The sequence below is a fragment of the Setaria italica genome, chromosome IX (assembly GCF_000263155.2).
Source record: "Setaria italica strain Yugu1 chromosome IX, Setaria_italica_v2.0, whole genome shotgun sequence".
Lineage (NCBI taxonomy): Eukaryota > Viridiplantae > Streptophyta > Magnoliopsida > Poales > Poaceae > Setaria > Setaria italica.
In genome coordinates, this window is record NC_028458.1 from 45,269,556 (window position 1) to 45,292,125 (window position 22,570).

At 47.5% G+C, this 22,570-nt stretch overlaps 2 protein-coding genes across 6 annotated transcripts; one reads left to right on the forward strand and one right to left on the reverse strand.

The window, feature by feature from the left end:
• Positions 1 to 5,538, reverse strand: LOC101778253 (glucan endo-1,3-beta-glucosidase 1). 2 transcript variants are annotated; one of them, XM_004984195.3, is made up of 5 exons: positions 5,211 to 5,538; positions 2,975 to 3,107; positions 906 to 1,814; positions 781 to 808; positions 1 to 678 (listed from the first exon to the last, which is right to left on the reverse strand). In XM_004984195.3, the coding sequence occupies exons 2-5, from the start codon at positions 3,036 to 3,038 to the stop codon at positions 288 to 290; spliced, it is 1,392 nt and encodes a 463-aa protein (XP_004984252.1). In that variant the 5' UTR covers positions 3,039 to 3,107; positions 5,211 to 5,538; the 3' UTR covers positions 1 to 287. The 2 variants fall into 2 exon arrangements, with proteins under 2 accessions (XP_004984252.1, XP_004984251.1); XM_004984194.3 differs by having other exon boundaries at positions 2,975 to 3,094; positions 5,211 to 5,537.
• Positions 5,539 to 8,441: 2,903 nt separating this feature from the next.
• On the forward strand, positions 8,442 to 11,571 carry LOC101778930 (serine/arginine-rich SC35-like splicing factor SCL33). 4 transcript variants are annotated; one of them, XM_004984196.3, is made up of 6 exons: positions 8,442 to 8,577; positions 9,439 to 9,590; positions 10,142 to 10,219; positions 10,753 to 10,917; positions 11,019 to 11,147; positions 11,237 to 11,571. In XM_004984196.3, exons 2-6 carry the CDS (start codon positions 9,445 to 9,447, stop codon positions 11,343 to 11,345), a joined length of 627 nt encoding a protein of 208 aa, XP_004984253.1. In that variant the 5' UTR covers positions 8,442 to 8,577; positions 9,439 to 9,444; the 3' UTR covers positions 11,346 to 11,571. The 4 variants fall into 4 exon arrangements, with proteins under 4 accessions (XP_004984253.1, XP_004984254.1, XP_004984255.1 ...); XM_004984197.3 differs by having other exon boundaries at positions 8,486 to 8,577; positions 9,444 to 9,590; XM_004984198.3 differs by having other exon boundaries at positions 8,513 to 8,671.
• Positions 11,572 to 22,570: the final 10,999 nt, after the last annotated feature.

Below are 22,570 nucleotides of genomic sequence, written 5' to 3' on the forward strand. Positions count from 1 at the left end.
TTTACAAAGATATGCAATGGATTTAAGCTACCAGTATATTGTACCAAGGTATCATGAGTTGATGACTGTCACAACTCTCGTCACATACATACATATCCGCTCCATATACACGACGCCTAAATACACAGGCCCGACCTCACCTGACCTGACACCGACCTGACCAATAACACCTCAATGATGAACAGCATAACACGTGGCTAATCCCTGCATAATCACTACCAAGCGACAAAGGGCTCTCTAGTCTCTAGAGCTAATCCCGATATCTGCATTGGTAATTCACATCGCATTCATGGCACGAGAAGAACCGCGACGGCGACGGCGGACAGAGCGGTCAAGCCGGCGCCGCTGGACATGGCGCCACGGGCCCCGCCGTAAGGGTTGAGCGTGCCGCTCGGCCCGAACGACCCGCTGCCGTTGAAGGAGCCCGGCGGGCCGAACCCCGGCGGGGTGCCGAAACCGCCGTCCGGGGGGGCGAAGCCGCCGCCGGCCGGAGGGGCGAAGCCGCCGCCGGCCGGCGGGGCGAAGCCGGACGGAGGGGTGGTGCCGACCGCCGGGGGGCTGAAGTCGGACGACGGGGGGCTGGAGCCGACCGGAGGCGTGAAGCCCGTCGGAGGGGCGAGGCTGGTCGGCGGGCTCGCGCCCACCGGCGTGCTCGAGTTGGAGCCTCCCGCTGTGGAGCTGCAACGCGTGCCAGGAAAAACAAAGTCATGTCAGAGTGTCAGTCACTAGCGAGTAGCGAGAGTTTAATTTGCGAGCTGCAGAGTTTGAAACCGTGCTTACCTTCCCGCGAAAACGCAAGACCCTGAACCTGAAACGATCCGTCACAAGAAAGCGTTAATTAGTGTTCATGACCAATGCTTGATCTCTATCCGCAAAAAAAAAATGCTTGCGGGTTGCTAAATTACTGGGATCGTTGTTGGTGGTGGTGGCGGTGCCGTTGAACGAGCAGGTGGCGCCGGTGCTGGACATCTTCTGGTAGTAGTCGTTGTAGGCGTAGGAAGCGAGCGCCGGCAGGTTGTTCTGCGAGTAGCAGGGCCCGCCGGGCTGGATCGCCGAGCAGTCGGCGTGGCCCGACCCGCACGCCCAGTTAAGCCCCGCCTGCAGCGCCGCCGGGTCCGCGTTCTGCAGCGCCACGCAGAACGTTCCCGTCGCCAGCGACCGCCGCTTGCCCCGTTCACTCGACTTCCCGCCGGGGTAGCTGTAGTAGTAGTACGGCGCCGCCTCTACGCCACCGGTGGCTCCGAGGTCCGCCGCGATGACCGGGACCCCCGGCACGCCCAGCGCGCGCATCGCGCCGTACGCGGCGTCGGCCTTGGCGTCGCTGGCCTCCGACGAGGGGGACTTGAGGAACAGCGGCGCGCCGGCCGAGCTCAGGAACCGGAGGACGTGGCCCGCGACGCCGGACCACGCCGGGGCGGTCAGCGTCTCCGCGGACACCGCGCTCGACACCTTCACGCGGCCGTCGAGCCCCGCGGCGGCAAGGGCCGAGCGGAGGTTGAGCATCGCCGGGACGAGGAAGTAGGCGTCGCCGGGGGAGTTGGTGAGCACGTCGTCGCCCGCCACGACGTGCGTGATCCTGGCCGCCGGGAGGAAGCGCGCGACGTAGGTGATGATCCAGAGGTCGGCTTCCTCCGGGAACTCGGCGATGTGCTCCAGCTGCTCGTTGGGAATGGTGAGCATGACCTCTGCGTCGCTGCCCGCCAAGGATCGCAGCAGCTCGGGGTCCGCTCCGCACACGCGAGCTTGCTTTGTCTGCTTAGACTGCACGATCTTGGCGAACTCTGACGGAGAATTTTCTGAGGGGATCATGATGCCTGTAAATTGTCAAAAATGAGAATTTTTGTTAATAAATCTGACATTAGTGTTCGGTTCTACAGATACAGGTGGATAAGAATCATTCTTGACGGATATCTACAATACGTAGTAAAAAGTATAGATTTTATTGACTGCATAAAAGAAAGGGCACATGAACTGCATATAGTGTGAGGCAATAGAGCTGAGCAAATTGTAATTCGGCCTTCAGAATGTTCAGTTTTTCTCCTTTTTTTTTTTGAATGACCAGAGTGTTCAGTATTTCAGTGGAGAGTTTAAGAACAGATTACTGGATGCACATGTCAAACAGCATCATTGATTTTAAAACGAGTATTGGCATCTTCGAGTCCATAAACATTTAAGAACCAAGTTTAGTTGCACTGTGCCAGTACTGTAGCGTATTGTAGCATTTCGTTTGTATTTGTGAATTATTATCCAAACATTGATTGTATTTGTGAATTATTATCCAAACATTGACTAATTAGGCTCAAAAGATTCGTCTCGCAAAGTACAACAAAACTGTGCAATTAGTTTTTGATTTCGTCTACATTTAGTACTCCATGCATGTACTGCAAGTTTGATGTGATGGGAATCTTCTTTTTGCATAGTACCAAAGTTGGAATTTTGGGAAACTAAACAAGGTCCAAAAAGGCTAATTGACTGTAGCTCAGAGCAGAGAGATGTTTCAGTATTGTGTCAGTGGAGCGTTTCAGAACAGGCTGCTGGTGACATACTGAAATGTGTGAAGCAGCATCATTGGTTTTCATTAGACAAAAAAGAGAGAGAGGCAAAAGAGTATTAGCATCATTCACTTTCTCAAGCATGAGGAGATAACTCTGATAAACTTTGGGTACGGCACATGTGTCGTGGACGCTTTTGTTGATTCAAGATAAGGCATGAAAATGGTGCAAAAGCACAGGGCATATCCTAGCCTTTGCAGTTGCAGCTTATGAAAAAGGTCCCATCGCAATCCTCTGCATTTGTAGGATGCAATACATGGCCATGCATTTCTGGTGAAGTAAAGAATCTTAGCGGCAGAAAAGAAAGCCCTTTTAGGGGGACGACAGAAAAAGAAAAGCGACTAAGCGAGGAAGGAACCCGGTGCCACCGGAGAATTACGGAAAAGCCGTCAAAACCTGCACGGGATGACAGCAACACGTACCTGATGCGCTGCAGAGAAGGAAGGCGAGCCAGAAGACGCATCCCTGCCATCGTTTCTGCAACATCCTCGGACGCCAAGATGTGCTGGTGTGGGGCCTTCTGCTACCAACTCCTCGTAGAACTGAAATTTTCACCTGACAATTTCTCAGAATTTCATGCAGAAATTAGAGGTAACACTACTGATATTTATGTTCTGATAGGGTTAGTTAGACATTCATGTCAATCTCAGAAAAAACTCCTTCCAAAAAAATTCTCAGCATTATGTCAAGATCACAAGACAGGTTGATTAGTTCGGGATGCTTCGGGGCACCATGCCACAGCAACCCATGGATATCAATAAACGAGAATGATCTCGACACTAGCTTTTTGAATTGAATTATTGATCCATGCCAATTTAAATTGTATAGGTGATTTTGACTACATAATTTCTAGATCCATAATTTTATTATGTACTTAGAAGATGGAATTAGCGATATTTTTTTTATAAACTCCCCAGGCGGGTGGCTAATTTCAGAAATGGCGATTTTTGATACGATGCAAACGGTGACACATCTGATATATATACAATATGCCTCGGAATAGCCGCGTCCATAGCCTTCTTCATTATACTTGGAGAAGAACCCACCAAGCGTATAGCATTCCCTCACCCTAGGATTGTATGGTGTAGCGAAAAATATATATAAAAAATTCCAGAAACAACCTATAATTTTGGATGGGGAGGTATTGGGAACCAAAACTTTCATCACAGCTTTTACAACATTTTGATCAGCAAGAGATTTGAATGTCCTTGTTGCATCTCCATTGGAATTAGAATGTGTTAAGGCAATACAAGATCCTTGTGTATTCTTCTTTGAAAGCATGCCTAATTGCTTATTGTTTCACTCCCTATATCCTCAAATATAGGATATTTAAGTTTGTTAATCAAACTATTCTAAATTCGTCCAAATTTGTAGAGAATAGTATTAACATCTAACACGCCAAATAAGTAAATTATAAAAATACATTTCATAATGGATCTAATTTATACTCATTTGACATATTATAAATACTATTACTCTTTTTCTGTGGTCCGACTTAAGAGTAATTTGAACAAACCAAAATGTCTTATATTAGAGTGACCTCAACGACCATACATGACATCTACTATGTCTTTGCTTAGTACCATACAAGAGGCTTATAACAAGAAAAACAATGCAGTAATTCCTTGCATAATCCTAAGAAGCTTCCATATTGCAGTTGTTAACACAGCTGGAAAGACAATTGGTATGGTATTGTTAACGACTAGCTAGTGACACGCACACTCAATGAAACTAGCACACGTCAAGATAATAGCCAGGTTGGTAGGAGATGCTTCCAGTCGAGGAAGAGGCCAGGACCTGAGAGGTCGAAGAACCAAGCCAACAGTGCCGTGCAGGCGTGTAGCCCCTACGGTTGCGACGTCACAAGCAAAAGAAGGAAAAATAAATTGAGCTGCGATGCACGCGTGTCAGGCGAAACCGGACTGGAAACCTCGCCTGGCCACGAACCTCGCCCCAAGTGTCAACAGGTTGTGGGCGGGAGCAACGAGTACATGCCGACACCGCCGGCCTGGAGTGTGGACCGATGCCTCCGATTATCAAGATGGATGGTGAAGTAAACCACCTAATCAGTCAGTAGCAGCAGGTGACTAAACCTACGGAAGAAGACAGGGGGTAAAGCCATATATGGGAATTTGCCGGTATGTTGAAATTCAGCCGATCACTTGCACTTTCCCAGAATTGCAACTTACAAGTACCTTTTCCCTAACATTTGCAGTTTGCCGCTTTGGATACCTTTTGGTCGGGTGGGGGAAGGGAGGTGGAGGAAACGAAATGAAAGCATCGAGATAGTAGCAGAAGGTGCAGGTGAACAGAAACAGAGGACGTATCTGTGTTCCTGAGTCCTGACCGGAGCTAACTGCATGCAGCGGTATCCAGCGAGGGGAGACTGGCATGCATGCCCAGGAAGAGCATCGCAATCGCAGAGGGGCATGGCGGAGAAAGAAACAGTACAGGCCCCGAGCCCGAATCGCATGGACAGAGTCACGGAGAAAGCCGTTACTAGCAGCGAGGATACAGATGAACCGGAAGGTGGGAAGTAACAAGCACAAGAAAGAAAAGAGAAGAGGAGCCTAGAAAAGAAACAGCTGATCAGCAAAGAACGAAGGCGGCCTCCGATATCAGCAAAGAAGAGAAGAGGAGCAGGCAGTCCGAGCGCACCTGGAGCTGAAGCTTGACGGCCTCCGATCGATCGAGGTCGCAGGCCGAGGTTTCCTTTGCTTCTCCCGGACGAAACCCCTGCCTCGATCGGAATGCCTGGTGGAGCTGGAGCCTTCCTCTGATCTCAGCAGTTCCCAACACTAGCAGAGGAGGCCGGCCGTGCGTGTGTGCGAGGGAGGGAAGGTCAGAGGTGTAACCAAGCTGGCTGGCCGGCTGGATTTATACGCACAGCGCCAAAAGCGCACGAGCAGGGAGCGCGATTAGGACGCTAATGACGTGCGCTAAGCGACGCCACAGCGCCGAGTGACACAGCGGTTTAGGATAAGCGAAGTGGAGATGGAGAGAGAGGCGGTGAGGGAAGCGGCTGATGAGCGCTCTCTCTCTCTCTCTCTGCGTACACACGGACACCCGGCGGTGGGGTGACGGTAGCTAGGAGCGAGACAAACGAATCGGGGCTTTGCTTTCTCTTCCTGCGATGTGTCCGCCCGTGCAGCGGTGCCGTGGCGCTGTGCTCGTGTGAGGTGTGTAACCACGGTCGCGACGTTTGCGGCGGCCGGATGAATTGCGACAGGCAGGAGTCGTGGCCCAAAATCCTTTTCCTTGATGAGGTGCCAAACTACTCTTTGAGGCAGTAAGATGTGCAGTAAAAATGTCCGGTTCATTTCTGTATGGACTCCAAAGGGAGAAGCAAGCAAGAGATAACTGGGTACCAACGAAAACTCAAGCCGAGGACTTGGAGGGACAAAAGGCACTATTGCTGGTGCAACTTCGAGCTGAAAGTACACCAGGGAATGAGGAAAAAAGTTGATCCCATCCCCATGCGGTCCAGTCAAACCAAGAATAGCCGACCGGCCGGCCGGCCGGCCAGCCACCGCACCGGGCGACTTCTAGGCATCCTCGGCGGCCGTTCCGAGCAGGTGACCCGACCCGACCCATCCGCGCATCGCATCGGCTCCCATTCTTCCTACCAAACGTGATCCGCTCTCTGCATCCTCATCGCCCCCATGCTCTTCTTTCCTTGCTTCTTTCGCTCTCGGCCTGATGAGGCTTATCGCCGCCTGCTCTGCTTTTTGTGCTCCAAAGCAAGACGACCATGGCCAATCCGGGCTCGCTCTTCTCGCAATCAGCTGACGCGGCGACGCTAACCACAGATGCTAATCGCAGCGCGCCGGCTTTATTTATGATCATAAGTTCGCTGCTTTCCGCTAACATCTACAGCCTAGTTGCGCGAGAAAGAATACAATTTTTTCCTACCTGCCTTTGGGACAGATAAGCCTCAACCTCAAGTCCGACGACGGGAGTGCTTTGCTGCGTCCTGCCTTTTGATTGCTGACGAGATTCTCACATGCCCAGATACACTCCATCTATCTGCCGTTCCTTTTAATCTCCCTTTTTTGCGTCGTCGTAGAAAGGATAAATTGCAGGATAATTTGCATAGCGTCCCTACACATAAATAGAGTACATAGATTTTTGGAGTAAGATGCTTCCCAGTTTCCACACACATATGATGATTGTAGATGGAATGCTCGAACATGCCGACAAGCACGGGGTGGTAATCTTTCGTGGCCCTCATGCCTTCTTCACAATCTTATCTAATCATATCTATTTTTAGTTTAAAATTATATAATATTATGGCCCGATTCTTATTGAGCCTCATCTTTAAATTTCCTATACTAAATTAGAGAGCCATTTACCACTCCTACGCCATATTTTTTTTATACTAAGCACGCCGCATTGGTATGATGTTATCAACATCAAAGGAGAGGAAGCACCAGAGAGGTTGATCTGAAGACTAGTGTCGATGGATCGACAGACTAGGGCGAGACATGAAGACTAGTGTCGATGGATCGACAGACTAGGGCGAGACAACCCGTTCTCTGATCAGGAAAAGAAAGAACATTCGTGCAGAACACCAATTACCGGTAGCTCTATTCCTCCACACATACATCCTCGGCGAAACTTGAATACGAATAGCCCCTGCGAATAGTGCCGTTCGAAGTAGAGCGAGAGGCATCATCGGCGGGGTGCCCTGCCGCTGGCAACCCATGGCACGGCGGAGCGGGTCGGAAGCTGTCGACGCCAACCAAAGCAGCAACACATCACGATAGGGCAAAGGCGGAGCCTAACGGCGGTGAACAGATTATTCATGGGTGAGTGTTCGTGTGTGTATATTAGCGTTTACATCTCTGCGGTGTGTTTTGTAAAAAAAAAACTAGACTCAGCTTGTGGGAAAAATAAATGTGTGCACCATGAAGCAGAACATAGCATAATCTACCAACCTTACCTTTTAATGTTGAGCGGATACTCCTACTAGTACTGCTACGTGGAACCCATCGAGTCGCACTCAGGAGTCATGGACACGAACACACGTAAGAACATTATCGTGCCAAACCAAAAGTCATCGAGGCCTTCGTCGCGCTGCATTGCATCACGCATGTTCGGTTCGGGGAGCCTTTGGGGATGATCGAGATGCTTGCGATCAAAGGAAACTTTTGCGCCGCCGAGATCAGGATCTGAGGAGGAAATAAACTTTGTTGGCAGCTCCCATGCTCACGCACATGTCCTGTACTACTCCTAGTTAACACTCTATCCGTGCCTGACACTTTGCCGCTGCCGATTGTTGCTCGACCTTGGCCGGTGACAAATGGCAGTCTGGTATCCGGCAACAGGGTTTCTCTGGAGCCTGCCTGCGCTGCTGTGCTTCTCTTTTGGCAAACTTTATGGACAAGTGTAACGAGTTTTTGTCTTCTCGCTTGGATACCAGACACTTTTTCTTTGCTCCTTTTTTTTTATGCGGGAATCCACGATACCAAACTTAAAGGGAAAACAATGATATGAAAGGGGAGAAAGTATATGAAATATACCACGCTTCTTTCGCGAGGAAATGCGCAGATTTTTTTTTTGGCAAGGAAAATATATGGAACTTAGCGTCAGGAAAAAGAAGAAACAAACAAGATACTTCTTTGTTAGTAAATAGATTAAATTTGAGATGGAACTTGACACCTGAGTGAGAGGAAAAAAATAGAGAGTTCTTTCAGTGGGATCTGAAATCTGATGGCAAAAGGAAAAGGGTTAAAGGGGGATCCGAAAAAATAGAGGAAGAAATCAAATTCAGAAACCTGGATCCTTTTGGGCCTAGACGTCATTCATGATCGATCTACAAGTCGAGCCCAACCAACAAGTAAGGGCTTCAAAAGCCCAACAACCCCGCCTCTCCCGGCCCGAATCCAACTCCATCTCGCCTTTCCCTTAAAAACCACACGGCCTCGCCCACCCCCGCGCCCCCCTCCTCTCTCGTTCCCCACGGTCGCGTTCGGACTTCGGAAGCTTCTCGAGACCGCCTCCGCCCCTCGAGCCCTAGAAAAAGGTACTGCTCCAATCCGAGAGGCGATATCGCGGCTCTTGATTTCTGATAGAACCCTAGTTTCCTCGAGGTGTCTCATCCGATTTGCTCCGCCGAGGTGAGCGTTATGGGAATCTGACGCAATGATTTGGCGTCGTTTTACCCATCGATTTGCTCGTATTTTTTTTTCTTTCGAGGAACCCTAGTTCGTTGTCGCTTTGCCGTACGCATCGATCTGTCGCCTTGATTAAGGTCGTGTCTAGGCCACGATTTTACAAGTGGCGAACGGATTCAGAGCAGGTTTTGTTGTTTGGGATGCGCCAGTCTTGGGGCTGGGGGAGGGCCAATTTGGATTTGGTTGCTAGGGGGGATGAGGGTGTGATGAAGAATGGGATGCACGCGCGTATAATTGCTGGGTAGAAGTGGGAGAAAGAAATACAGCACAACCTTGTTTTCTTGGACCGTCTGATAAACTGCTTCCACCCACAAAACATCCAGGACACTGTTTGCTGTTTTCTCGTTATGTTTATGAATTGTGATACTGGATAAATTCATGGTAGATGATGTGTGGACGTGCAGTGCATAAAAAACAAAGCTTTCTAGCAAAGGATATGGCCACACTATTATATACACCAGTAGTTAGGCTTTTACCTTGTATGCTGAAAGATGGCTTCTTGTCCAATCCAATTTGTTGTTTTGTCTTGCCTATTCTCCAATTCAAGTGATGAATTAACTTTCGTGCCCGTTTGGGTATATTTCTTTTCAGCGCAACTTCCATATTCTTTAAGTTTGATGGGGTTTGACATGTAAATGCATGACAGTTATGAAACATGGTTGGTATTGTGTTGCTTGCAATGGGCTCATACTTTTGTCTTCTGTTGTTAGATCAGCATGGGAAGAGGCTACGATTACAGTCCCTCACCTCCAAGAGGTTACAGGAGAAGAGCTCGCAGTCCAAGTCCTCGTGGTCGTTATGGGGGCCGTGCTAGGGACCTCCCAACTAGTCTTCTAGTAAGGAATCTTCGCCGGGATTGCAGGTAAGATCCTCCCTGCTCGACCAACAATGGCATAATTTTTTTCTGTTGTATTATAACTTCGTGTGCCAATACGATGTTAATGTCAGTCTTGAAATGACACAAGTAGTTTACTCTAAAATCAGAATTTGTTTGAGAGAATAGAATTGACACATGTGGCACTGAAGTATTCATGTTGGGCTCTGCTTAGGCATTGTAGTATCTTCATTTTTGCAACTGAAAAAATCGTGTAGATCATTGTCTTTGTCATACTAGTCTGAAGGAATGCATTGAACAGAACTGATAAAAGAAAACATCAATATATGGGGGTCTATCTACTGTGCTCCCGACCTGTCTAGTGAACATCTGAACTGTTGTAGAGAAATTTCAAATGCATTTTGCTCTGCAATTTGTCTTAAATATGTCCCTTCCATGTCCATAATTTTTACAAATATTTTGGTTGTGGACTCCCTTCTCAAAAATGTTTATGAGTCAATTCATTATTAATATACCAACAGGAATGTCATATTCTTCTATGGTACACCTATTTAACGTGCTGTCTATTACAAATGCAGGCCTGATGACCTCCGTAGACCATTTGGAAAATTTGGTCGTGTTAAAGATGTATATCTTCCAAGGGATTACTACACTGGGTAAGGCACCTTATCTCAATTAATGTGGATGTGCATCTCCTGGTGGATGCCCATGTGCAATTCGGAAGTCTCTCCCTGTGCTGTATAGTACAATAAGTATATTTGCACCACAGAAGGCTTTTGATGGATGCCATCTGTTTTTATAGATTAAACCTGTTCTTATCAAATGGTTTTGTTTATGCTCTGTTTTTCATTGGTTTATATTCAATTGCTTTGCCACCCCCTGAGATTAACAGTGAAAGTAACTTTTTGGAAGACGCAAGTCTTAAGAGTACTATTGAAGAAAAAGGAAGAAATAGAGGTTTAAGAGATATGCAAGTTATGAAGAGTTTCAAGTCTGTCTCTAAACTCAGAGTGCAAGGTCAGCAGCCTAGTGCCTGCTTTACCGTTGAAATTGATTTGTGCATCCATTGAAATTGATTTATGCGTATCAACGTCGTTGGGAGGAAGAGTAAAACAATTCCTTGGTTTGGTGAACTTTCTGAAGCATTCCCTTTTCTTCAGAAAATACTAATGTTTGTTTTGTGTTTCAGGGATCCTCGAGGATTTGGATTCATCCAATATTTTGATCCTGATGATGCTGCTGATGCAAAATACCATATGGATGGGCAGATGTTTCTTGGAAGGGAAATTACTGTTGTTTTCGCAGAGGAGAACAGAAAGAAGCCCACTGAGATGAGAGCAAGGGAAAGAGTCAGGTAGCATACGTCCCTTTTCATCTGTTCTTTGACTGTAAGCACTATCTATCTCCCTTGTTGTTTATAGGAGGCAAAAACCAAATAATTCATAACCTGTGCAGTGGCAGAGGCCGTTCTTATGATCGGAGGTTGCGCTCAAGGTCACCTGGCTACTCTGGCTCTCCAAGAGGTAGATCACGGTCCCGGAGCAGAAGCTACTCACCAGCACCTAAGCCAAAGCACCATTCAAGGTACGAATTGCAGTCACCTTCTTATGCTGCCAATTTCGTGCTTTTGACATTCTATAATTGATCAATTAATGTATTTACCATGTTAGCAGATCCCCGTCTCGATCTTTGTCGCGCTCACCAGTGGACAGCAGATCAAGGAGCGCGAGCCCTGCTGTTAGGTCTCCTCGCAGGGAGAGGTCTCTTTCTGTGAGCCAATGAAATTGGCTCAGTAGTACTACTTGCATGGTGCAGTTGCTGTTACACTGAACGGAACCGTATATGATCCTGGTGCTTTTGGTCACCCTACTCTAGGAGTGTTTAAGAAAGACATGTATGGTTTATTCGAAGACCTCTGTTTTGAGAACGAATGTACCTGTTTACCGGGTGCAGATTTGGAGTGATTTATGACCCTAATATGGCTCAATGCATTGTTTTTCGATTGCTAGTGTCACTGGATCAGGTGAGCTTCTCTCTGATGAGAGTGTTTATCCGCAGTTCTTTACTGCTTTTGTCAAGGCAAAAGTGGCATTTTCTTCTGAATTATAACTAACAAGTGTTCCAAAAAAATGTCAGCTGCTATGTGGCTATTGGCTGGATGAATGAAGTTTACAAATCCATGTTGCTTGTTAGCACGCTGGCTGATATGTGTGATTGTAACCCTTTGCTGTAGCTGCCTTGTCCTTTTCCCCTGGGCCAGCTCCTGCTCCGTATATTTTGCGTCCGTCTGTAAAACTGCGCATGACGCGTTGTACTAGTCTTCACTTGGATGGAGCTGCTACTTGGGTACAGTAGTTGGGTCCATGTAAAAGGCCCATTATACGGTTTTTATGCTCTTCTAGTTCTCTCTTTACATGTAAAAAGGAAAAAGAAAAGCTAAGCAGCGATTGGCCGCACCAATGCGTAAGCGAGCGACGCGGCCTGCAGCCTGGCAGCAGGCCCATGGGCATCTTTTTAATTTTTGCTTTTTAAAAATACGATAACTTTACCATTTTCGATTCCGTTGTGTTATGATTAGATCTATAAAACAAGATCTGCTGCATATATTTTGAATTTTTTAGAAACTAGCAACTTATATTGAGTGTACAATAGCTACTTATATATTATATATTATATGTATGGCAACTTATGTGTAAATCTCTCAACAAAATATATAGATAAATTGCTAAAAATATTTTTAGCCTCCTTTATGTTGTTTACTGCAATGGGTGCTCTGCGTGGCTCCCCTAAACGAGGATGTGATATTTATCTCTACAAAGTATCTGCGTAAGTCTACATAAGTTGTTGCTAGACATACTATATAATATTGTTTGTTATAGAGTTGTTACACGATCTTTATATAAATTGATATATTTGTCTCTGTATAATAAATTCGCTACTAGACCAATAGATATATAACATAAGTTGCTACATAGTCATTGTATAAACTTGCTATATTACCTCTACTTAAACCATCACAATGTATCTATAGTTGTATATTAATCTGTACATAAGTTAGGGCCTGTTTTCTTCCGCTTGCTAAACTTTAGCACCTGTCACATCGAATGTTTAGATACTAATTAGGAGTATTAAATGTAGACTATTTACAAAACCCATTACATAAGACGAATCTAAACGGCGAGACGAATCTATTAAGCCTAATTAGTCCATGATTTGACAATGTGTTGCTACAGTAAATATTTGCTAATGATGGATTAATTAGGCTTAATTAGGCTTAATAGATTCGTCTCGCCGTTTAGATTCCACTTATGTAATTGGTTTTGTAAATAGTCTACGTTTACTACTCCTAATTAGTATCTAAACATTCGATGTGACACGTGCTAAAAATAAGACACGGGAAGAAAACACCCCCTTACTACACAATCAATATAACTTGACAGCCATGTAAAATATCTTTAAAATATATCAAATAAGGATCTTATTTTGTAGATTTTATTATAAGGAACATAATAGTGCAAACGGATTTAGAAATGGATCCTCGAGGAAGGAGTAATGACCATTTAAAAGGAACATAAACATTTTTTATTGCTGATGTCACCATGAAAGTGACGTGCACTGACCTCTTTCCATAAATAAGGGCAAGCAAATGACAGGCTCCGGAGTAAATTAGAAAAAAAAGAAAAGAAAAATAATGAGTCACTGGAGGCTACTACGTGGAATAGAGGTCGCGCGCTGGCCCCGTCGCGCGTTAACCTCGTCCATGTGAAATTGCATGCAGCAGCATCGTTGGTGGTGCACGCGGCGAGGCCGAGTAGGAGACGAGGATTGGACGCGCTCCACCGCGCGGAGAGCAGCAGCGCTCACAGCTTGTGCGCTTCAGTGAAACGCGCATCAGCATCAGGAAGAGGTAAATTAAACCGTAAGGTGACCTCCATCCAGCTGGGTCAGGGTGAGGTCGCAAGGTCAATCAACAAGTGCTCCGGTGACTAGACGAGGATCAGCACTAGACTAGCAAGTAGCAAATGACGCTGCGCTGGACTGGAATTTGGCCGTCCCGTTCAGACTCCCAAACTAAACTTTGCATTTGACCTGCTCCGGCCGTGTACTACTAAGCACGAAGCCTAGGCTTGCCTCGTTCGGTCGGTCTCGTGAGGTCAACAGGCAAACGGTTCTTTTCTCCCTATATGACCGTAGCTACGTTTCGTTGGTTGGTTTCTGCAGTAGAATGCAAGGCGTTGTGCGGTCGTTGCACGTTATTGCGTGGAAGGAGCGTGTTGACTGATGTGAATTGGCTCGCAGGAGGGCCATGCATGTTCCCTCCGCTCCGATCCTTGTTGTTACCTCCGGTTAATCAGGTAACTGGGTACTTCGATCAGCAGACGCATGCGGCCCAAAGCCCAAATAAAGCGTTCCTCGGCAGAGGTTCGGTCAGGTAAACGCCAAGACTGCGAGAGGCTGCGAGCATCGGCAGCTGCAGGTAAATCCGCAACCACTGACTCCAGCGACTCTGCAACAAATTGACTAATTCCTGCTACATGTATACTTATGGGTCTCGGCTTGCTCCAACGTCACGCGCAAGTTACCGGCCCAAGGACCTGGTACGTACGTTCCTCTCAACTTCACCGCTGGCCCTATCAGCTTTGGGGTCAATCCGATCAGTGGTGTTATGAAATCGCTACATGTACAGTACAGTTCATTATGCAAAAACCGCAGACACTCAGAGCACACGGCCACACGCAGCGCACACGTACGGCGTCTGTCCATCGAAGCAGAGGTTGTCCTCACACCGACCGAGCCTGCTCATCTGAATTACGGTGCTCGTCCTCATCGAAACGACGACGACGACTCTTGCTGCTACAGGGGAAGCAAAATGGCGGTGTATTGAGGACAATTAGCAAGCGTGCGTAATCCCTGACGGTGCAATCATGTCGCTAGCTATGCATCCTGTAGACCTGTACTGATCAAATCAGATGGAAACCAAACGACATGCGGTTGACGCAGACTGGATAACGAGACTGGCAGCGAGCAGAGTACGCAGGGCATTTGGATCAAACCCCATTAAGGCCATGTTTAGTTACTCCCAACTCCCAACTTTGACACTATGCAAAAAGAAGATTCCCCATCACATCGAACTTGTGGTACATGCATGGAGTACTAAATGTAGATGAAATTAAAAACTAATTGCACAGTTTTGTTGTACTTTGCGAGACGAATCTTTTGAGCCTAATTAGTCAATATTTGGACAATAATTCACAAATACAAACGAAACGCTACAGTGTGCTACAGTGCTGTAACAGTAATTTGGCACCTCCCAAATTCCCCAACTAAACAAGGCCTAACAAATCCAGTCCGCGCCTCGGCTTCACCAACTCTCTTCGCGTTCATTCCACTTTGTTTTCCTACGCGCGTGGTGTGGGCCTGGGGGGGTGGTCTCAAAATGCCGAGATGAGGTAGTGGAGAGGGAAGACGACGACGAGCTCCACGTACGCCGTCGCCTCACCGATCGATCGATCGCTTCCTCTTGCTCGATCTGCCTGTCTCCGTCTCGCTTGTCGATCCGTGGCCGCCGGCCTCGGCAGGTGGGGGCGCCGGCCCACCGGCAGCTTCCGCGAACCCATCCGGCCGGCGTACACGTAGGACTACGTGCGTGCGAGCGCACCGTACCCCGTACGTACGTACGGCCTGTTGGATCGGATCAGACCACGCCGCGTCTCTCATTCTGTCAACGTGATTGGAAATCTCGTGCACCAGGTGATCTCGGCTGTCAGACCGTCAGGGTGCGAAGAGCAGCAGCAATGCATGGCAGGACAGCAGAGTGCACGGTCACGGATGGGAGTGGGTGGCGTGGTGTACGGGTGGAGGCACAGGGTCCTCATTTGCGGCCGCCGCCGCTCCGGCGTCACCTGCCCGTGACCGGTGACGGCCGGACCAGAGCTCGAGAATCGAGACCCCCCACTAGCTAGCTACTAGGTACGTACTAGTAGGCACCGCTCCGCTGTACCTGTATGTTGGGCCACTACACAGTGAACAGAAACAGATTGGGTTGCGTTCAACGTGACGCGCAAGTGATGCCGGTTGGACACGCGAGGGTGACTATGCATGGGTGTAAGGCGTGTGATGGACCGTGTACCGGTTCGTGCATCATTTGAGAATTCTGCTGCAGAAACAAACACTACTCCACAACCTTCATCACCGCGGACTCCAAACCTATCATCACCGTCAGTTTCAGATCCGTCATCTAGAAGGCGGCGGTGATGGAAATAGGCATCACCGCCGGATCAAGAATCGGCGTATTACAAAAAATAAAAAAAATCCTAGCCCGGCCCCGCATCCCGCCGGCCGCGCCACTGCTGTACCTCGTCCGTGCCGGGCGCCCCTTCCCCGCGACCCGCCAGCCACCCCTTCTTCCCGATCGGACGGCGCTCCTTCTCGCCGGATCTCTGAGGCGCCGACAGGATGCGGTCGGGAGAGGGACAATGGAGGGGCGTCCCGAGTGAGAGGAAGGGAGGGAGAGGGAGAGGGATCTGGATCCAGATCTACGCCTGCCGTCGTGACCTCGCCGCATCGCGACCACCATGCCTCGCCCCGTGTTGCCCGTGCTGACCGTCGGCCGCTACCCCACTCGCCATCACGCTGTGGCCGCGCACAGCCCACAACTGTGACCTCGCTCACCATCGCACCGCGGCCTCCCGCTACAAGGGCTGCCTTCACACCTCACCCCGCCGCCGCTACTCTGTCGCTGTGAGCATCTCTCAGAGGGGCTAGCGAAGGGGGGAGGTAAGGCACAGCAAGGGGGAGCGGAGGGATCCGGCTGGATCTGGCCGGCGCTGATGCAGGGAGCGGAGGGACCCGGCCGGATCTGGACGACGCCAGCGCAGGGGAGAGATCGAAGGAGAGAGAAGAAATCGAGGGAGTGGGAGGGGGAGATGGAAGGACAGAGGGGAGAGGAAGGAGGCTAGGAGTGTGGAGGAGAGATAGGGCCAGCGGAGGGGGAAGGATTATCCGGACGCGAGCTTGTGGTTAACTTCGGCTCATAATTTTTTCGAGTCCGGATGCAGCCCTTTCACCGCCGGGTTGTGATTGAGACCGTCGGTGAAAGGTTTGGTTCTTAGTTGAAACCGACGGTGATATAAACTTTTACCGCCGGTTTTAATATTCTTTGCTCCGCTCATCCAATAACCGGTGGTGATAGGTCGATGGTGAAGGCTATTTCTGTGTGGTGAAAATCCTGTTGTGGATGCTGAGTTTAATCGGCCATCGAGGCGATCCATCGATCGGCGACTCCCGTTGATTCAGGAGCTAGGACGGGGGAAAAATTTTAACGGACTGCATGACGACAAGGAGCTAGCTGGATCAGCCGTTGGCCAAGCTGACGGCCACGGCACCCATTTCCTTTTAATCAATCATGTACTAACCAGTAGCACATGCATGCAAACATGCATCTGCACTAATAATCAAATGAAGTCAAATCAAACCAAACGCCATGCATGCAGTTGGTGCGCAGGGGATAACGATGAGCCTGTAGCTAGCTGTGGAGCGAGGTAGCTAGAGATCATCTGAACCGAATCCATGTCGCCGTCGCCAACCTTTTCCCTCTTTCTTCTGTGCCGCGTTCGTTCCACTTTAATTTGATCATCCGATCCGCGGGTCAAAATCAAAAGGTTGGTCGATAGGTAGAGCCGTAGAGGCGATACGAGGGACGACGACGACACCGATCCATCCATCGCTTTCCCGGGTCCGGCCTGTGTCCCCACATCGTCTTCCTTGTCCGCGGCCACCGGCCTCGCCGCGATGCTAGGTACGCGTGGGGCGCCCCGCTGCTGCCACGACATGACGGATTGGATCACAGGGGCATGCGTACGGCGAGCTCGCATACGTGTGTCCGCGTACGGCCGCTCCATCAGACCGGGTCAGCTTTAGATTTGCCGTACTATTTTACTAGGATTCTCTACCTCTCTGCAGGTTAAGTTATTACATGATCAGATTTAGATCGGCTAGGACCAGCAGTCCAGCCAGGTGAGTGGCTCGAGAGTCGCGCTGATGGATCATCGGACGACGCGCACGCGTTGGACAGAGCTAGCGGCTCCATGTCGCGAGTGGCCACGTACCACCAACCGATCCGGCTCCATGTCCGCCGGTCGGCCGGTCTCTAGCTAGCACACGCACCTCTCTTCGCCGTCACCAATCCCCTCCCTGCTGGCTGACCGCGTCGTCGCCGTGGCCCCTGGGAACTCCTGGCACTGCGCTGGCCAAAAACTCAAGCCACTTTCTTGCTTCTTTTTTCTTCTCTTAAGAAAAAAATAATTATAAGTCCATTTTACAACCTGAACGTACAGTAGACTCTGGGTGCTTGACCCCCACACAAAGTATCGAGCGATCTACTCTCCACCCGCCCAACTTCTCACGATGGACCAAATCAATTCTTCTAACAACATTTGCCTTTCTTTTTTTCTTTCCTTTTGCTCCTTCTAACACGGACCTTACGTTACAACATTATTTCACAATTTAGTGCATTTTACATTACTTTAATCCTCGTGCCATATATAAGAAAATAATAAGGTATTTTCTAGTATATATAGGTCATTATGACATGTACCATTCCACGAAAATTGAACGCAGCATACAACTCGTACAGGGGCAAACGAAAAAAGAAGATATTTTTTTGTTATGGGGCGATTCAATATCATTTGAATGGTTTATGATAGTAAATTGAGTCAATGCTTTGTGTAAAGGTCAAATGAACAAAACCTGTTTTCTGAGTACTAAAATAGACTTTTTACCTTTTTTTTTCTTTTGAAATTAAAGTGCACACTTTTGGCCAAAATTTAGTTGACCAATATGAAATTAATAACAGTGTCATCATATCAGCCATCAAATATACCTAAAATGTACTCTCTCTTTCTCTCTGTCCCAATTTATAAGTTGTTTTTGGCTTTTTCTAAGTGCACCTACATATATATTATGTCTAGATACGTATGAAATACTATAAATCTTGAAAAGTTACAATGACCTATAATTTGAAACGGCGAGAGTGCGTGCCTATCTATAACTATCTGCTCATACATTTGTGAAAAGAGCCACCGCGACAGCATAACTTTGAACAGGGAATTCGATCAAAATCAGTTGCATCAGAAACATTTATTTTCTTATACATCCAGAAATTAATCTAATCTAGGCTATCATGTTGCTATCCTCCCGATCTTTACCATCATTATTTGTGATTAAAGTGCAGCTTTTTAGCAGATACTCCTCTTCTCTAGCAGGCAACGAAAGAGGCGCACCATTTCCGGTCTAAAGTTCATTCATACATATGCTATTGCATATACAAGCAGTACCCTCACCGGCACCGTTAGCAACGACGAACGTCTATAAAACGAATACGTGCACTTTGTGGACTCAATCATGGTCCATTTAGTTTGTGCTCCTTTTTTCTTTTTTAAAAAAGAAGAAGATGTGAGCATATCACAGATTTAAGCTCCTTAATCTTCAATTACTCGGCGATTAGTCCAACTTTATGCAGATTTTGTGAGATATAAAAATCAGTACTTTGGGTTCGTATTCTAAAGTGTTTGAATGGTAAGAGAGACTTTAGAGACATTCTTTACTTTTAGAAACCTGACTATGGCCTGTATATATGTTGCCAAAACTGCTGAGCAACGCGCTGATGAAATTACAGTAAGTTTCTGAAGTACCGAGCGGTCTCTGAATGCCAGCGCTGCTTTCATCCACTTCAAGTCTTCCGTATCATGACAACCACTGCATTTTTGCGTAATATAAAGCAACTTATCCAGCGGAATCGGTCGGATAGGGGATCTTCCCTGTGTGGTTCCCCGTCCTGAATTCGGAGCCTGAGCTAGTGGCCGCCGCCGCCAGCCACCGGAAAGCTGCATCCAAAAGCGTGCACCGCCGTACGGCCCCGGGTATATAAGCTGACAAAATTCCATGTCGGAGCCCACAAATGCGGCTGTTCTCGCCGTGATCCGGACAGCTTAGATTTGCCACCCTCGATCATGTGCGTTCGCACCGACGTGTACTGCTGCATCTAGGCCCATTCGAGATCATTAACAATAATCCTACCAACTTTTTGTACCAACTCGATCTTACCGGAGAAAAGATTAGTGAAGCTTCCATGGAAGGTTCTCACAATCTCACGCAACCAGGTTCTTCTTCCTTGGACTCGACCGATCGTCTCGTCCTGCTCTGCATCTAGCTGTGCGATCGAGTGCACGTACGCAGCGGTTTCTCGCCAAGCACCAGCCACACCGTGACGACCCATCGTTTAGACCGACTAATGATATGTGATGCTCGTATAGGAGTAGCTACCAAACTGATGGCACAGATGCACGGTTAGCGTCAGAAACACCCTGGCGTCCCCCGATTTGATAATTGCGTCCATCGATTAGCTAGGGTACCATGATGCGTGCTCCTAATGAGAGCGCTTAGTGGATCATGTCATTATGCTATGGGGGGCAAGATTTCGGTTCTCTTCTTTTCTTTGGGTTCCTTGCATGGCATCTTGTTGTGGCATTATGCATTCATGTGTGCATAACTCTGTGTGTATGTCTGTGGTTTTGGTGATGCGTTTCGGCGCTTTGCTGTTGTGTGGCTACGCGCTCTGCCCACCAGCATTTCGCGTGGAGGGGTCAACGTGTAAGCGGTTTTGTTGTTTATGTGTGTGTGTCTACATATTCCAATTCCTTCTGTCTTGTGCTTGTTTTGGTTCAAGGAACATCAATATAATTGAGATACGGAGCCCTTTCTTCGGCGAATTAAACAAAAACCCGTTGGGACTGATGCCGTTTTCGCTTTCTTAGTGGGGCTTTTGTGTTTGTACCCTCACTTTGAAATGCAACTGTGATTTTACCACTTCTTTTTCAATTTTATGATTTTGCCCTCACTATTTGAAACCGAAGCTCAAGTTTACCCCTATTCTGTTAGTCCTATTCTGTTAGTGGTACTTCACGGTGTCAAATAAGTAAGAAAAAGACAAAACATGCCCTAACAAATTTATTCTTATTTTTATTAGAGCTTTGTACTTAAGCTTGTGACATGTTTTTTTGAATAAAGAATTATAACAAATTTTGATACAAATTTGAAATTTATTGTAATTTGAACAAAAGTATACATTAAAAAATGGGCACAAAAATCTAAAGGAAAAGGAAAGCAGTCATTCTATGGATCCTGTGGGTTGTAGGGAGCAAAGGCAACAAGCAGTTCTTGTCCTGATCCAAAATATCGATGAGAACAAATTAATCCCGCAATATCCAAAGAACAAATCAATTTCCAATGCAAAGAACACACCACATGAACATGGAGAGAAAGGACAACGCAAGCGGGAAGAGACCCTGCTCCTGCTATGAAGCACCCGGCGGATTCAGCGGCGAGCACCTCGGTGCATCATCACCTGCATGGCCCCGCGCCTGCCTCGATCGTCGCCTCCCCGCTCCCTGAGCCGGCAAGTCGCTGCTCCTGCTCGCGTGCTGCTCCGCCAATGCTCCTCGCTCCCTGCCCGCGCATAGGCGCGAGAAGGAGGCTGCTGCACCTGACCCCCACGCCGGTCTCTCCCTACTGCCGCCCTCGATTTCCACTGCTGAGAGTTCGCATTGTCCGGATGGGGATTGGGGAGTGATTGGATAAGTGGAGGGGTAGTTTGGTATTTTGCCTATTTTCCAAATATTTTCTCTTTTGATTTATTCATTTAATCTGGTTCCATCTAACGGACATACAAAGTAGGGGTAAACGGCAGCTTCGATTCGAAAAAGTAAGGGCAAAATCACAAAGTTAGAAAAGGAGGGGCAAAATCACCATTGAACTTCAGAAAGAGGGCAAAACACCTTTTATCCCTTTCTAGATATATAGATATTGCTATGCACCTAAATATAGGGTTATATCTAGATACATATTATTAGAAAATTAAAACGATCTACATTTTGAAACGGAAATAGTAGAATTGTTGGTCCCATTTTCGAATAACTGAGCACAAATTCATAGCTGACAAAACCCCGCCCTACAATTCGAACTCGACTGGAGCCCTGAAATTGCTACAACACACACTCAACTCAAGGATTACACACTAACCATGCTATAAGACTTGATTGACGACCTGATTATGAAGATCAACCTCTATACAAGCAAAAACTGAATACATAGGAATGATGATAAACACCAACAATATGAAATTAGATAAAAAGAAATAACTCAGAAAAATTAGAAAGAGGTTCTCAAATTTCAAATGGTCCTGTTTGCATCCTCACTTCAGTGTGCGTTTCTCACTGTGGTGCGTGCAGTGGACTACCCGTTCAAGGAACCACGTGTAGGTCCACGAAGAGAGACAGTTGTTGCACACCCGGTGCGCGCGGGTGCACGTGTAAGAAAGTGGTCGCTCAATTGGGGGGCGTCGCTAGCTCCTGCCTCGCCAGATTCAGGTAGGCAAGGTGGTTTCTTTTTGGGTTGTACTTGTACATTCATGGAAAGCTGCACGCGTATCTACCAGCTCAATTTCTTGCGAATGAAAATCGAAGGACAGGAGACCGTCCATTTACTTTCTCCGTTTTTTTTTTCCTCACGAAACTACAGAGTCTTAGCTGATGAAATATTCCACGCAAGCTCACCTCACCGTCCAAATTTCCCGACAGATTCGTGGACCAAATCCCGTTTCGACACGACAAATGGACACAACGGACCGACCGGTCGAGGTCAGAATTCCAGCAAAAAACAAAGAGCGGCTGTAACTATCAGGCCAAGTCTTTCGAAAAAGAAATGACGTACGAGACGGAATGCCGTCGACGGACGAATCGCTGACGTGCTTTTTTTCACCTTATATTTTTTCGAGTCAAATACGGTGACGTGTCTAATAAAGTGTAGTTTCAACGGTGACGTGGCAAGAGGAGCATACGAAGACAGTAACGAAAACATCGTAGACATGGTGTGTCGTGTAGACAGATCATATACTGACATACATCCAGGGGTTTTTTTGCAAAGTAAGTTACGTGTACAACAACCGAAGA